General features: G+C 40.0%; 1 protein-coding gene across 1 annotated transcript in view; it reads right to left on the bottom strand.

The window, feature by feature from the left end:
* Positions 1-15,433, bottom strand: part of LOC114052003 (dynein heavy chain 3, axonemal-like) — a 176,229-nt gene that overhangs the window by 109,204 nt on the left and 51,592 nt on the right. The window contains exons 16-19 of the mRNA XM_027874411.1: positions 11,438-11,591; positions 10,796-10,940; positions 7,972-8,183; positions 3,634-3,725 (exon numbers count right to left, since the gene is read on the bottom strand). Of these exons, the coding sequence (XP_027730212.1) occupies positions 3,634-3,725; positions 7,972-8,183; positions 10,796-10,940; positions 11,438-11,591 (603 nt within the window). The remainder of the gene's footprint in view (positions 1-3,633; positions 3,726-7,971; positions 8,184-10,795; positions 10,941-11,437; positions 11,592-15,433) is intronic.

The raw sequence follows: 15,433 nt of genomic DNA, 5'->3' as shown, positions 1-15,433 counted from the left end.
GAGCTATGGAAATGGATACTTTGTGACTAAAAATGGAGACACAAAGGCTGAATTAAAAAAAAAAAATAAGACTGGGTCTCTCACCCAGGAAGTGCAGGAACTACTCATGAGACTGTCCCTATTACTGTTCAGCAAGAGAGCTTTGAGCTGCTCTGTCTCCACCTTGGGCTAATTCACCCTTCCTTCAGTAACCTGGTAACTCTCAGCTTCTAGGGATTCACCATATGAAATTCTTCATTTAGTCAGGACCCGCTTTAGCCCTACAGCAGCTGAGAACTCGTGAGCTTAAGAGAGCCACCAGCCTCAGCTTTCCTGTTAGCTGGGATTATAGGCTTGAGGGAATGTCTAGGGAGGGCTAAGAAAAGGGACAATTAATTTTCTGTTTCGATAAGGTCAAACAAATCATATTTCATAGAGAGCTAAAGCTGAATAGGATTGTAAGAGGTATATAGTACAATACCCTCATTTTACAGATGAGAAAATAGAGGCATAAGGATGATAAGAGAAGAAGTAACTTGGCCACGCTCAAAAAGCTAATTAATAGCAGACCTAGAACCAAAACTCATGTCTCCCAAATCCATATACAGCTGTTTCTTTAATATTACATTGCATCCCCAAACTTTGCTGGGAAAAAAAATAATCATTACTGTTTCTATAGCTCACATGGAATTATGAATGACAGGCACTAAGGTTCTAGGGTGGGACTTGGGATAACTGTTTTATGTCCAAAAACAGGAATATGAATTCTCAGTTATCCATAATACTAATGAATGGAATCAGGGGTGCAGAGAACCTCAAACAATCGCTAATCCAAAAGACATCATCAGATTTCCTTTTCTAATTATGGCTTACTGAGGCTAATACCAAAATGAGTTTTCATTCCCTGAGCACACTTGGATTAAGAAAGGGTGGCAGCCAGCTCAGCAGTGTGCTCAAAGCCAGAGAAAGCCAGTTTGGGATAAAAATGTCAGCACAAAGAATTAATAAGACAGATATTTCCCACACAGATAACTACATTAATTACATACAAATGAACAAAAGAAATCTTATGGGGAGGGTAGAAATGCTATCATTGCCTTTTTATTAAGGGAGAAAAAAGAATGCTCAGGGTTGAACTTTCCCAGTCTTTACATGTAGCAGAGGTTTAATGTTTGTTGACTTAGAAGACTTACAAACAATAATATAGTTAGCATTTATATAGCACTTTAAGGTTTGCAAAGTATTTTACATAGATTAACTCATTATCTGGTCCTCACAATAACCCCAAAGGCAGGTGTAATTATTAGTCTTATTTTTTGTTGTTGTTCAGTTGTTTTTTAGTTGTATTTGACTCTTCATGACCCTATTTGGGAGTTTTCCTGGCAAAGATACTGGTGTGGTTTGCCATTTCCTTCTCTAGCTCATATTACAGCTGAGTAATTGAGGTAATCAGGGTTAAATGCCCAGGGTCACACAACTAGTAAGTATATGAGGCAGGATTTGAACTCAGGTCCTCCTGACTCAAGGCCCAGCACTCTATCTACTATGCCACCTAGCTGCCCCAGCCTCATTTTACAAATGAGGAATCAGAGACTAAGAGAGTTGTTACTTGACCTACCCAGGCTCAAGATGTGAACTTAGGTCTTCATGAGGACAAGCCTGGCACTCTTGATATCACACCAAAGCCAGGGGTCCTGATTCTGAGACCACACACTTACCAGACCTGGCAAACCTATGAAACAGGCTAAATTCGCGTGCTCATAACCAAACTCTCTACCACCCCTTTTCCTCAAGCGCCCAGCGCCTCATTTTGCCGTAAGCCTCTCGCCATATTGAAGGCTGAAACTCCTAGGGTGACTCAGCAGCCAAACCTAGCAGCTTGGTGTCCCATTCTGTCAGGACCTGTTCTAGATGCATATGATAAAGGCTTTTAATGGGTTAGTCAAGTAACACAAATTATGCTAAAGTCTTACCCTCCCAGTTAGCAAAGTTCCTTTACCGACTGCTTTTCCAAAGGAGTCAATTATCCTGTAGACTCTTAAAGACCACTAAGGTTGGGAATTTCAAGTTCTATGACAGACACAGAGGTTGGGGGAAAAGAGGAAAACTTAGAGGGAGCAGATAATTTTAAGTAATACTCTGGGGAAGTGTAGGGTGATCCCTGAATCTGACTCCTAGGGCCACTGTCTGCAATTCACTTCCTAAATTTTCTGCCATTCATACCCTGAGTAATATGTAGTAGAAAAACCAAGGAGGTAACATGAGTTATGGGAAAAAGTCAGTATTTAAAAATAGCAGGTATAATAGGAACAAAATTGAACTTAACAGTCAGAAAGTTGAGTTTCAGATCCCATTTCAACCAGCTTCTCTGAATTCCCTCATTTTTAAAACGAGAATAATAACTAACCCATAGGGTTTTGTGGGATTCTGGACGCAAGACTTACATCAACTGATGCATGGTGAATAGAACCAGGAGAACAGCAGTATTGTTCTGAATGACATAACTATTCTCAACAATACAATACAATGATCCAAGACAATTCCAAAGGACTAATGATGAAGTATACTATCTGCCTCCAGAGAAAGAACTGATATTGATTGAATATGGATTGAAGCTCACTATTTTTCACTTTCTTTCTCTTATTTTTTTCTTTTATTCGAATCTCATTGTACAAAATGACTAATATGGAAATGTTTTCCATAATTGCACATGTATAACCTATATTGGATTGTTTACTGTCTCAGGGAAGGGAGAAGGAGGGAGAAAAAGAATTTCGAACTCAAAACTTTAAATAAAAATCTTAAAAAAAGATTCTGGATTACAAAATGCAATAGGATTTTGAATTTGGGAGTCAGAAAATAGGGTGCCAAACTAATTAGTAGCATATGACCTTGAGCCTCATATTCATCATTTATAAAATGGGAATAATAATTCCCCTACCCTACCTTATAGCTTTGTTGTAAGAAAAATGCTTCATAAACTCCCTCATGCTATATAAATTACTTCAGTTCAGTAAACATTTATTGATACCTACCATGTGCTAGGTACTGTTAGTCACAGTTAGTAACTAACACAGTTTGTCCCAAAGACAAAAACGAAATAGTCCCTGCTCTCAAGGAGTGTATATTCTTGGGCTGAGAGAATTGGAGGTCAGGACAACATTCAGAGATAAGTAAATTCTAAGACATTAGCCTCCCTAGTCTGCAGTTTCCTTATTTGCACAATGAAAGGAAGGATTGAACCAAATGATCTAGAAGGTTCTTTTCAACTCTAAATTCTATGATTTATTATTTCATTCCCTAAACAGGTGGCATGGGGTATTTGAAGGCAGAAGGGAAACTCAGAAATATCCCACTTTTCATTTTAAGGGATTTCCATTTTACTTGTTTTTTTTTGGGGGGGGGGGTGGTAATTGTTGTTCATTGTCTCACCTCAATTTCATAATTTCAATCATACCACATGCAGCTGGGAATTAATACTTTGTTAATACTAATGTTACAATGTGAGCCTTATTAAGAAATATGATGAAACTTTAAATGCAAAAAAAAAAAAAAGGAAAAGAAAAAGGAAAGGAAATGCATAGATATATGGCATCTCACAATTCTCTTTGGTCCATGAAAAAAATCATCTAAAGGAAGAGTTCAATCACTTACTTATCAATAAACTTGCTCATTCCAAATTCCAGCATGTTTAAAAGACAAGTTGTTTCATCTGGCTGTATTTCAGTCCCCACTATTTCACTGATCTAAAAGAGAGAAAGAAAATAGATCAGATTATAGTGACAAGAGCTAACAATGAACACTTCTTATAATACTTTCAAGACTTGCAGCACAAAACTCAGTCATGTGTGACTCTTCAGGACTCCATTCAGGGTTTTCTTGGCAAAGATACTGGAGGATTTTGCCATTTCCTTCTCCAACTCATTTTCCAGATGAGGAAACTGAGGTCAACAGGGTTATGTACCCAGGGTCACACAGCTAGTTGGTTGGTTGTTGTCCTTTCTTCTCAGAAAGGACCAAAATAACGTCACTATGTTGGGGTCAAGATACAGTGTGTCTGACTGTGGCTGATCAGACTAATATGAGCTCAGAAGGCTCTACCACAGGTCAGGCTCAGGACATTTGGAGTGGAGATATCTCTGAATTTGTGCCTAAATGCCTGAGGCCAGATTTGAACTCAGGAAGAGAGCATTTCTTATTCCTTATGTCTCATGTTAACCATCTCCAGGAATGTTAATTAACATGGATAAGGAGCTTTAAGATTTGCAAAGGGCTTTTTGGACATTATTGATTTGATCCTTATAACAACTGTGTGAGATAAATGCTTTTATCCCCGTTTTACAAATGAGGAAACTGAGGCTCAGAGGGATTAAGTGAATTGGTCACACATCTAATAAATGTCTGAAGCAGGATTGTTCGGTTATTGGCTCCAAGTCTGGGGTGGGCAACTTGAGGCTACATGTGGCCTTCTAGGTCCTTGGGTGTAGCCTTTTGACCGAGTCCAAGTTTTACAGAACAAATCCTTTTATTGTTCTACGACGTTTGGATTTGGCCTCGAGACTGCAGGTTCCCCACTCCTGCATTATACCATCTACGTCTTTTGTGTTTCTCAAACCAAAGGGGTCAGGTGGAAACAATATAATGACTTCCTTTAGTCACCTATGAAGCTTTCCTCTGCCCTGCTCCACTCCCAGACCAAATTCCTTCCTAGGACAAAGAGAAAAATTAAGCTAGAACTCACCCCCCTCACAATCTCAGCCCATCCTTGCTCTTTTGACAACCAGATGATGATAGCATCAAGGTCCTCACTAGAAATTCCCAAGCAGCCTTCTGTGTCATATCCCAAACACAGGGCATGAAGCCTTCCCACACTAGCAAGGGTCTGTACCAGGCGTGGGTTCAAGATAGTTATTATAGGAGGTAGCCAATCAGAGAGATTCTGTAGTTGGATGTCCAGCCCCCTTATTTTACAGATTTAAAAAACAACAACAACAACAAAAAACAGAAACCTAGAGAAGTTAAGTGACTTAAGATTATACAGGTAGTAAGCACCAGATGTGGGATCTGAATCTATGTCCTATGATATCAGAGTCAGTGCTTTTTCCACTTTTCAACATTTGTTGACTACTGTACCTACAGGAACGGTAGCTAGGCAGCACCATAGTACACAGAGTGCCAGGCCTGGAGTCAGAAGACTCATCTTCTGAGTTCAAAGCTGGCCTCAGACACTTATTAGCTGTGTGACCCTGGGTAAGTCACTTCACCCTGGTGGCCTCAGTTTCCTCACCAGTAAAATGAGCTAGAGAAGAAAATAGCAAACCATTTCAGTATTTTTGCCAAGAAAATCCCAAACGGGGTCACTGAGAATCAGACACGACAAACGACTGAACAATAAAAAATGTCTACAAGAAACTTATTTTAGAGGAAAACAACATGTGCCCAAATGATATATTTGAGCTATTAAAACTTAAAACTTGCATTAAGACTTTTGTGACACCCTGTACATCATCATCATTATCATCATCACCATAACTAATACTTATATAGCATGTACTATATGCCATGCACTGTGCTGATTGTGCAAAGTAAAATATATCCAAAGTAATTAGGGGAAAATGGTAGGGATGGGCAGGTGATTGGGGGAGGATTCATTTAGGAAATGACACGAACTGAGCTTCAGATGGAATTCTCACCTTTCCTACTAGAACCCTGTAGAGTTTTCACTCCATGAGAAAACCCAAGTGTCAACTTCTAAGCAAAATTGTTCTGTAATATTGTTCTCCTGAACTATGCAGCTAACACCGCCCATTTCTCTGCAGTACAACTTGATTTTATATATATATATATATATATATATACACATATATATACACACACATCTATATATGTATTTTATATACGTGAGAGAGATAGAAGGGAAGGGAAAGAGAGAGGGACAAAGTATAGATAGCACTGTGATTACAACCCCACCTATAAGATTGATGAATTAAATATAGCACTTGCTCTGGGCAAAATTATAAAGTATGCAGAATTTGTCTATGATGCCCTCCTTTCAGTGCCTTTTTCACTGCCTGCTCATCCCACCCTCCAGACATCCAGGTGGTCTATCAGGGAGAATATCAGTTCTCTCCTCCCCCATGTTCCTCAGTGTCAAACATTCCACCACTCTGTTTCATTCTGGTGGCTTAAGCACTTCTCTCTCTGGATCCCACTTTCACAATATAAGTACCCCTTGAAGGGGCACTGCATTGTTACTAACACCTTAGTTAGTGACCCAAGGCTTGTTGGTCTTATATTTTTTCACCTTCTAGGACAATGACATTTCCCTGGCTGTAACTCATCCCCTCAGGGCTAGGTTCTCTGAGCCTTACAGAGGAATAGTTAGCTAATCTGAGCAGCTAAAGCATTTTGATATACTTGGAAAAGTGTGGGGAGGTAGAGTCATGGGACTGCCTGTTTGTCTGTCTGCCTTCCTTCCTAGGTAATACATAATATATGTGCATTCTGACAGTGACCTTCAGGCCCAAATATCATCCCCATATTTGGGGATCCCCTATTATTGATTCCTATTATGGTGATTCCAGGTCAGACAAGAACAGAGGGTAAGTCATGGTGGTCTATTAGGATCCTTTTCAAGACCCTCAAATCACAGCACTATCAACACATAGGGTCAATCCTCCAGAATGATCTTTCAAAGGACTTTTTCTATCTAGCTCTTAGGGTCTATGATTCCACTAGCCACACAGTGAGATTTATTTCAGTCTGTTTTCACACCACACATCACCCTCACACTTGAGTATGTATAAAAATCCCAACTATTTTTAGGTGGAATATTTGTTATTTGTATTTATAGAACCCAAAGGTTGGAAGGAAAATCAAAAGAGGTTTTCCAATGGAGAGGGACAGTACTTAGGCCAACTCAAAAAGGTGGTTATCTGTACTCCTTTGTAAGAGCCTGGGCAGGTGCCTCAAGCCTAGGGAGTTAGGGCTACTCCCCTTCGTGGAGAGGTTTTCCTTTGCATTTAACTTAATCTCTTTCTGCTATTTAAACTTCTCATTCCCATGTTGGGTATTCTCTATATAGCCTTCATCTGACAGGCAGCTTGGTGTAGTGGACTGAGTGTGGAATATGGAGTCAGGAAAACTTGTGCTCAGATCTTGAGAAACATTTAGCAGGATGACTCTACCTGGGTCAGTCATTCCACCTCAGTTAGCCTCAGTTTCTTTGTGAGTAAAATGGGGATACTAATAGAATCCATTCTACAAAATTGTTGTGAAGAGTAAATGAGATAATATATAAGTAACATGCTTTGCAAATCTTAAAGTACACTATGTGGTACCTATTATTATACTATTATTATCATCTGTTTGGAAAAGGTGACAAGATCACCCATCAAACTAAATTATGGCCCTAGTCTAGCATAGAAGTTCTTAAACCTTTTGGTCTCAGGACCCCTTTACAATCTTGAAAATGACTGAAGACCCTTAAGAGCTTTTGTTTATGTGGATTATATTGATCAACCTTTATTATTTTAGGAATTAAAACATTATTATTATGAAAAGAGTTTAATATTTATGGACCCCTTGAAAGAGTCTTAGAAATACCTAGGCATCCCCAGACCACACTTTGAGAAGCATTGCTTCTATATAATCATCCCAGTTGGCAAAATTATGAAGCCCAGCCTGGTTGATTATTTGATGGTAGCTGTTACCATTGCTCTCCTTGCTTTTCCCATGATCACTGGGAATTGATAACAGGGACAGGGACATCATGGGCTATGGAAAATACCCTTGCTCATTACCTGCTTCATGATCACTTCTACCCAATCTCCTCCTATCCCATGATCTCAAAAAGCCTCAGTAAGAGAAAAAGGAACTCCTTTCTAAATAGTCTGAGGATCTGTGTTTCATAAGGCAGCAAGAATTTTAGAAATTAGCTTTAGGTTGATGGCAGGGATGTTACTGAATGTTTAGGAGGATTGTAGAAGGGACCTGCTTCCAGTGCCTGTCCTTTATCCCTTTATTGCAGGCGATAGCCAGGATAGGGAGATGCATCTTGAATTTGTCAATCTTGAATTTGACATTTTCGGCTACACGCTTGGGTCCAGGAAGGTCACTCAAAGTCTTGGTCAGTTTGTACATTGTCCTCCACATGTTGCCCACTTCTTCGGTGATTTCTTCAGCATTTAGTGTGTACAGAGGCCCTGCAAGAGTGGAGAAGGGGAGTTTCAGGTTATAGATATATACATATAGGGATAGAAGGAAGGGGAGTTTCAGGTTATAGAGACACAAGTCACATGTTGTAAACCCAAATTCTTTAACAATTCCTGCCTCAGAAAGAAACAATAATAACAAACATTTGCAGGGAATTCTCTTTACCAATGCAGGTCAGCCTCTTTTTCTGTAATTTGAAAGCCTTAGTTGTTTAGAGTATTGAGAAGTTAAGTAACTTGCACCAGGTCCACAAAGCCATTATGCGTCATAGGCAGGACTTGCCTCTGACTGGTTCTCTACCACTATACATGTTATTAAAATTCACAAAGCATCATATATCGTGTCATTTGAGTCCTGCAACAATCCTGTGATGTAGGTGTTACAGATATTATTATTCTCATTTCACAGATCAGGTTAAGTGACTCATAGTAAATATCAGGCAGAATTTCTGACTCCAATTACAGGACTCTATTAAAGTATTTTAATTTCCTGTTCAGCCATATTCTCCCTGTGCTTCAGCTATTCTTTAGTGGCACAGAAAATCAAGTCATCAATCAATAAACATTTATTAAGCATTAATTATTATCTAGGCATTGTGCTTAATGTCAGGAATACAAAGAGGCAAAACACAATCCTAGCCTAAGAAGTCTACAATCTAATGGAAAAGGTGTGTAAATCCTTTCCAATTTTAAGGGAGAAGTATTATTGAGTAGCTGATGATTTTCAGTGCTGCCAATGATTAAAGCAGCAACCAAAAGGTGTCTTAGTCACAAGGAATTATTACCCTCCAACCATGAAGAATCTGACTCAGTTATCACATTCCCTCAAGTTTCATTGTCTCAACTCTGTAGATATGGAGACTGAGGCACCAACAGATAAAGTGATCTGCCCCAGGTCGTACAGTGAATGCAAGTGAGTGAACAGGCTAGGAAAAAACCCTCAGCCTCTTAGTCCCAGGCTCTTTATGCTGGCTGCAGAGCCACCATCTGAGGTTGGGTGGTGTTAACAAGAACCGTGAAATGATGTCCTCATAGAGATGGAAATAGTTATGCCTAGAATGGTTGTTGCAAAGTGACAGTGTGTTCATTTTATTCTGTCTGTCTGCCATATCTGCCAGAGCAGTGATGGCCCCATTCTGGATAATGTTTGCTTCTAAAGGAGAAGGCATCAGATAATAGGAGCTTGAATAATAGCTGTGCTAAAACACAACTAATTCAGCCTATAATGAAATGAAGGGTTGGATTAAAGCAGTGGTTCTTGACCTCTCTTGTTGTCAAGGACCCCTTTGACAGTCTGGTAAAGCCCATGGCCCCTTCTCAGGGTAATGTCTTTAAATAATTGGAGGAAATGCTAAATTTCAGTTAGAGGTGAGTAAAAATAAAGATATATGTTCATGGACCCCTCCAAATCTATCTACAGAAACTCTCCCAGGCTCAGAACCCCCAGACTGGATGATCTCTAAGATTCCTTTCAACTCCCTCAGAGGGTTGAGAAGGAAGGTGGGATATCCATGAACCTTTAATCACATCTGTGTGACAGGAATCTTGAAGAGAAAGAATAGGTGCCAATGGGTCTGAATAGACCCAGTAGGACTCTTGGTCAGAGTGAAATTGACTCACAAACAACCCTATTTATAACTCTTACCGGAAGTGATGGCCTTAAGGATGGGGTTTTGGTTGGGGAAATGTGTCTAACTGGGGTGTGGGGAGTTTACAGGCTGATTCTATGTATGGAAGTTAAGCATAATGGAGTGTGATATAGCGGAGAGAACAAGTGGCAAGAAAGCCCTGGGCTAAGATTCTGACTCAGACACTCGTCAAGTCACTTAAATTTCAGTTTCTTCATCTGTACAATAGGAAGGGGAAATTTATGACATTTACCAGGTGTTATAGTGGATATGAATAGAATATTAGACTTGAGGTCAGAAAGACCTGAGTTCAGACACTTATTAGCTGTGTGACCTTGAGCAAGTCACTTAATATCTCTTGGTCTCTGTTTCCTCACCTGTAAAATGAGGATAACAATAGCACTTAGATGAAGGGTAGTTGTGAGGATCAAATGAGATAATATATGTAAAGCATTCTGCAAATTTTAAAGTTATATAAAAAATACCAGTGATTATTATGGAATGAATGTAGAATTTGAAGCCAGAGGTCCTGGGTTCAAATCCAGATCTACTGCCTGCTACCTGTGTGACCTTGGACAATTCATGTCTTGTCTTTGATACTCAGTTTCCTCATCTATAGAAATGAGTGGATTAGAATAGATGAAGTCTAAGAGATCTCTAACTCTAAATACTATGATCCCAAATTTGTGTTTGTATATTATAGCAAGAGTTGATGGAATAGCTCTCCTTTCTGAAGGATCAGGCTGAAGTAGTTACTCTAATTTGTGATACCCTGGAAATAGTCCTGCTCTTCCCACCTTAGTGTCTCCATCTCGGTTTCTATTTCTTACTTTCTGTGTGTGTGTGTGTGTGTGTGTGTGTGTATGTGGGTCTGTCAGTCTGTCTGTCTCCACCCCCCCTTTTCTTCTCCCCCTCTCTTCTTATCTTCCAGATCTGTCCAGTTTGGCATCACTTGCCCCAGACCATTCTCCTCACCATTCATCCACTCTTCTGATTTGGTGAAGAAGTTGTAAGCTGTCATCCAGAGCTGCTCAAAAGGCACTTTGTTGGTCATCACCACCTGCAGAATGGGGAACTTACTCTTCTCCTTTTCTAACAGCTCCTCCTCTCTGTTGATTGCCTGTGAAAAGCAAACAGCATAATCAGCCATCTGACCATCAATGCCCTCTGCCAGACACCTAAATCACCTGGTCCTGCCACAGCCCAGAGGCTTTCTAGTGACTGGGAGCTCTGAGATCCACATTTAAATCCCCAGTCTCTCACTTTCCCTCTTCCACATTGTGACTCAGTCATAGAGAGCCTAGATCTAGAGTTGGAAGAGTAACTAAGGTCATCTCATCCAATCCCCTCATGTTACAGATGAGGAAATTGAGGCCCAGAGAGGTTAAGGGGCTTATCTAAAGTCACAAAGGTAGTAAGCATCATATGTACTCTCCAACCCTCCTTGAGACAGAGTCACAATTCTGACTTTTAGTCATGACATTCATAGGTACCAGAAAATGCAAGAAGTCGTTTAACTGGTTCTGAGTTGCAAGTAGTGATATCTATGCGAGCAACAAAGAGCCTCAGGTCTTTTTCACCCAGTGCCCTTCCCTCCCACAACCCAGAATCACAAACCTCAAATTCCACTAGTGCTGTTTCCAGGTTTTTAGTCAAATCATTAAGTTTTTCAACATTGTTCTTCATTTCCTCCATGTTTACCACTTCTTTCTTTCTAAAGCTCTCCACTTCCTTGAAGTAATTCTCAAGTCTCCCCTCAAATTCGGCACACCTGATTCAAAGACAGCTCCAGTCATCTAATGAGTTTCAGTTGGGTCCATTTGCAATGGATAGTAGCTATGGGGAGCCCTTCCACAGTCTGGCCTGGCGAAAATTTAGTTCCGGGGAGCCACTTGATATTTTGAAAGAGATAACTGCAAAGGGGTATAATTTAAAGAGCTTTGAAGTAGGAAATCAGGAGGCCCAGATAATGTGGCCATGCCCACCACTGACTCGCTGTGACCTTGGGTAAGTGACTTACCATGTGTTTTGGTTTCTCAATCAGTAAAATGTGGCTTAATTCTCTCCCAGTATTATTGTGAAGATAAAATGAGGTAATTTGTGTTTAATCAATGTGATAAATATAAAGCTATATGGAAATGTAGAGAGATAATGTGGCAAAATGGATAGAGAGTCATTCTTGGAGTGGGGAAGACCAGGGTTTAGCAGCTACCTCTGGCACACACAGGCTGGGTGACCTTCTCAGTGTCCTAGGACAGTAGTGTCAAACTCAGATAGAAACAGGGTCACTAAACCTTATATAAGGATCCCTGCAGACTGCTTAGACAGACTTAGAAAACTACTTAATAACATTAACTGTATTCTATTGTGGGCAGCTAGATGGTACAGTGGATAGAGTGCCAGGCCTGTAGTCAGGAAGACTCATCTTCCTTCCCAAGTTCAAATCTGACCTTAGACACTGGCCGTGTGACCCTGGATAAGTCACTTTACCCTGTTTGCCTCCATTTTTTCATCTGTAAAATATGCTGGAAATGGAAAACTACTCTAGTCAAAAAAACCCCAAATGGGGTCACAACTGAAATGACCGAACAAAGCAAAAATGTTCTCTTGTATTTTTATTTATTTTGTTAAATATTTCCCAGTTTATCTTAATCTGGTTCTGGCTGCCCTCAGGAGTACTGTGAGTCCCAGTCCAATTTGATATCTCTGTTCTAGATCCCATTGTATGGCTATAAGTTGCAAAAACATGCTGACCTGTACTGGTGCAGGGAGTTTCCTCATATGAGAAGGATCCCTGTACCAGTGAAATCTCAGGTCTAGTCTCTGTACTTGTCTAAATATAATGAATTGTATTATGTATCTGTAAATCCAACATTCTTGAAGACCAAGCATAATCTCCTTTAGGTTTCAGTCTGCAGACCAATATTGAAAGAAGGGATGGGAATAAACACTTATATAGTGCCTGTGAGGGAAGTGCTATTATTATTCCCATTTTATAGTGGGAAAATTGAGGCAAACCGGTCAAGTGAATTGCCCTGGATCACACAGCTTGTGTGCTTGTGGTCCCACTTGAACTCATGTCTTCCTGCCTCCAGACCCAGTACTTATTCCTCTGCACCACTTAGATGCAACTAGAACCATGATTAATTTCCTATAAAGCTGGTGGACCTATTAAATAGCATTTTCTATCTTCCTGCTGAAAGTCATCATTTCAAATCAAGAAATTTTCAGCTCGGGAATGATTTTTAATTTGGGTCAAAATCAATGTCCCCAAAATAACTGGCATGGCAAATTCTGAGTTCTGACCCAGTGTGGTTCTCCTTGACCTTACTCTGAACCCCAGTTTCCTAATCTGTAAAATGGGATCAGTGAAACGTATACTATCTACTTCATAGGACTGGTGAGGTTCAAAGGAGACTACAGGTTACATATTACCTCAGTTTCCTCATCCTTGAAATGGTATTAATAACAACAATTCTGGCTATTTCCTAAGGTTTTTGTGAGGATCAAGTGAGATTATGTATATAAAGTACTATATTAAATGTAATCTATGTTTATTGTGAGCAACAAGGTGGCACAGTGGATAGAGTGCCAGGCCAGGAGTCAGGAAGACCTGAGTTCAAATCTGGCTCAGATATTTACTAGCTGTGTGACCCTGGGCAAGTCACTTTACCCTGTTTGCCTCAGTTCCTCATCTATAAAATGAGCTGGAGGAGGAAATGGCAAACCACTCCAGTATCTTTACCAAGAAAACCCCAAATGAGGTCACAAAGAGTCCAACGTGACCGAACAACATATGTATTGTCAGTCAACAAGCATTTATTAGGAATTTACTATGTGCCAGGCACATAGTAAATTCATCCTGATTATCCTATTTACTCCATTCATCCTGATGATCTTAAATGAGAAATAATTCTAGGGAAATTTCTTATTGTGCTTCTAGGACCAGAGCACACCACAGGGATTTATGCCCATAGCCCTATGGCAAAAGAGCTGGGCACATCTCCGACCCGTCAAACTTCCTCAAATTCTGACAAGTAGGCTTCAATCTTTAGGAACACACCCCTGACAAGTATGCTTAGATCCCAAGCACAACAAATCCCACAGATGACTGAGTCCCATGCAGGGAGTGGTGTTAGGATACAGACTCTGGCCTCCTGAGAAACATGGCTGCAACTTTTAATACCCATCTAGCTGTGAACTATTTTCTTATCATTGCTGCTTCTGAGTGCTTTTCAGTATTCAATTCAATTCAGTATAAAAGTATACATGCCTATAATGAGCAAGGCATTGTGTTAGGCCTTAGGGATTCAAAGATAAGAAAGGAAACCGTTCATTCATAGATCTTGAGCTGGAAGGATCCTCAGAGGCCTAGATCTAGAACCCCTCGCTTTTGACAGATGACAAAATGGAAGCCTAGGGAAGTTAGGAGATTTTTCCAAGGCTATGAAGGTTTAAATGGGAGAGCTGGATGGGGTTTGAACTTGGGTTCTTTTGCTCTGGGACTTCTTTCACTGTCTCACATTCCCTCCACGTTCTGTTCTCAAGGAGTTCATGTTCTATGAGATGGCATACAATAGGAACACAGATAAATATAATGGGGGGGATGGGGATAATAGGCAGCTCGGTAGTGCAGTGGATAGAATTTGAGGCCTGGAGTCAGGGAGACTCATTATTCTGAATTTAAATCTGGCCTCAGATACAAGATGTGTGACCCTGGGCAAATCACTTCACCCTGTTTGCCTCAGTTTCCTCATTTGTAAAATGAGTTGGAAAAGAAAATGGAGAACTGCTCCAGTATCTTTGCCAAGAAAACCCCCCAACTGAAAAAAATGACTGAATTACAGCAACAGGGAATGATAAGGACAAAAGAAAGATCCTAAATGATTCAGGAATATTTGAATCCTGGAGAAGGCACCTGAGGTGAGGATTCAAAGAAGATAAGAAACCTGAAAGGTAAAGGTGGAGAGGGAATTCATTCTAGTCATTGGAAGTATGTAAATTCGTAGAAAGAGGAGAAGTTCTATGGAGTTTGGGGAACTTTAGTTGAAATGAACTTTAGCATGAATAAAGGAGAGTGATATGAACTAGGTCTAGAGAAGTAGGTTGGTATCAGACTGTAGAAGGACTTAAATGTCAAAATACGGAGTTTGTATTTTTTTTTTAAATAGGCAATATGGAACCATAGGAGACGTTGAGTAGGGGAGTGACTATGCCTTAGGAAGATTTTTTTTTTTGGCAGCTACGTAGGTAAAGGAAGGAAAATCTGTCTATCAATACCAATATTTTCCTGTTCATGCTAGATGGTTAAGAATCAAAACTAGGAAAAACTAAAATTATAGATCGTCCAAAAGACAATGAAGAAAAACATGGGGGAGTCTATATACAATAAACTGGAGTACATGACCAGCATAGAACTGTCCATAATATGGGACACACAAAAAAAAATAATTAAAAAGATTTACAGAAAAGGATATCAGATGTATAGCCTATATGCTGCATTGAGACCTTTATAATGTTGAACCATACTCTGATAGACTCCCAGTTTCTATGGAAAACTTACAGGCAACATAAACATGAATCACACAAGACGAGGAGGCATGAGTAGCTTGA

Source organism: Vombatus ursinus, unplaced genomic scaffold (assembly GCF_900497805.2).
Source record: "Vombatus ursinus unplaced genomic scaffold, bare-nosed wombat genome assembly UNPS02014807.1, whole genome shotgun sequence".
In the NCBI taxonomy this organism is placed as follows: Eukaryota; Metazoa; Chordata; class Mammalia; order Diprotodontia; family Vombatidae; genus Vombatus; species Vombatus ursinus.
This window is presented reverse-complemented; position numbering and strand designations above follow the sequence as displayed.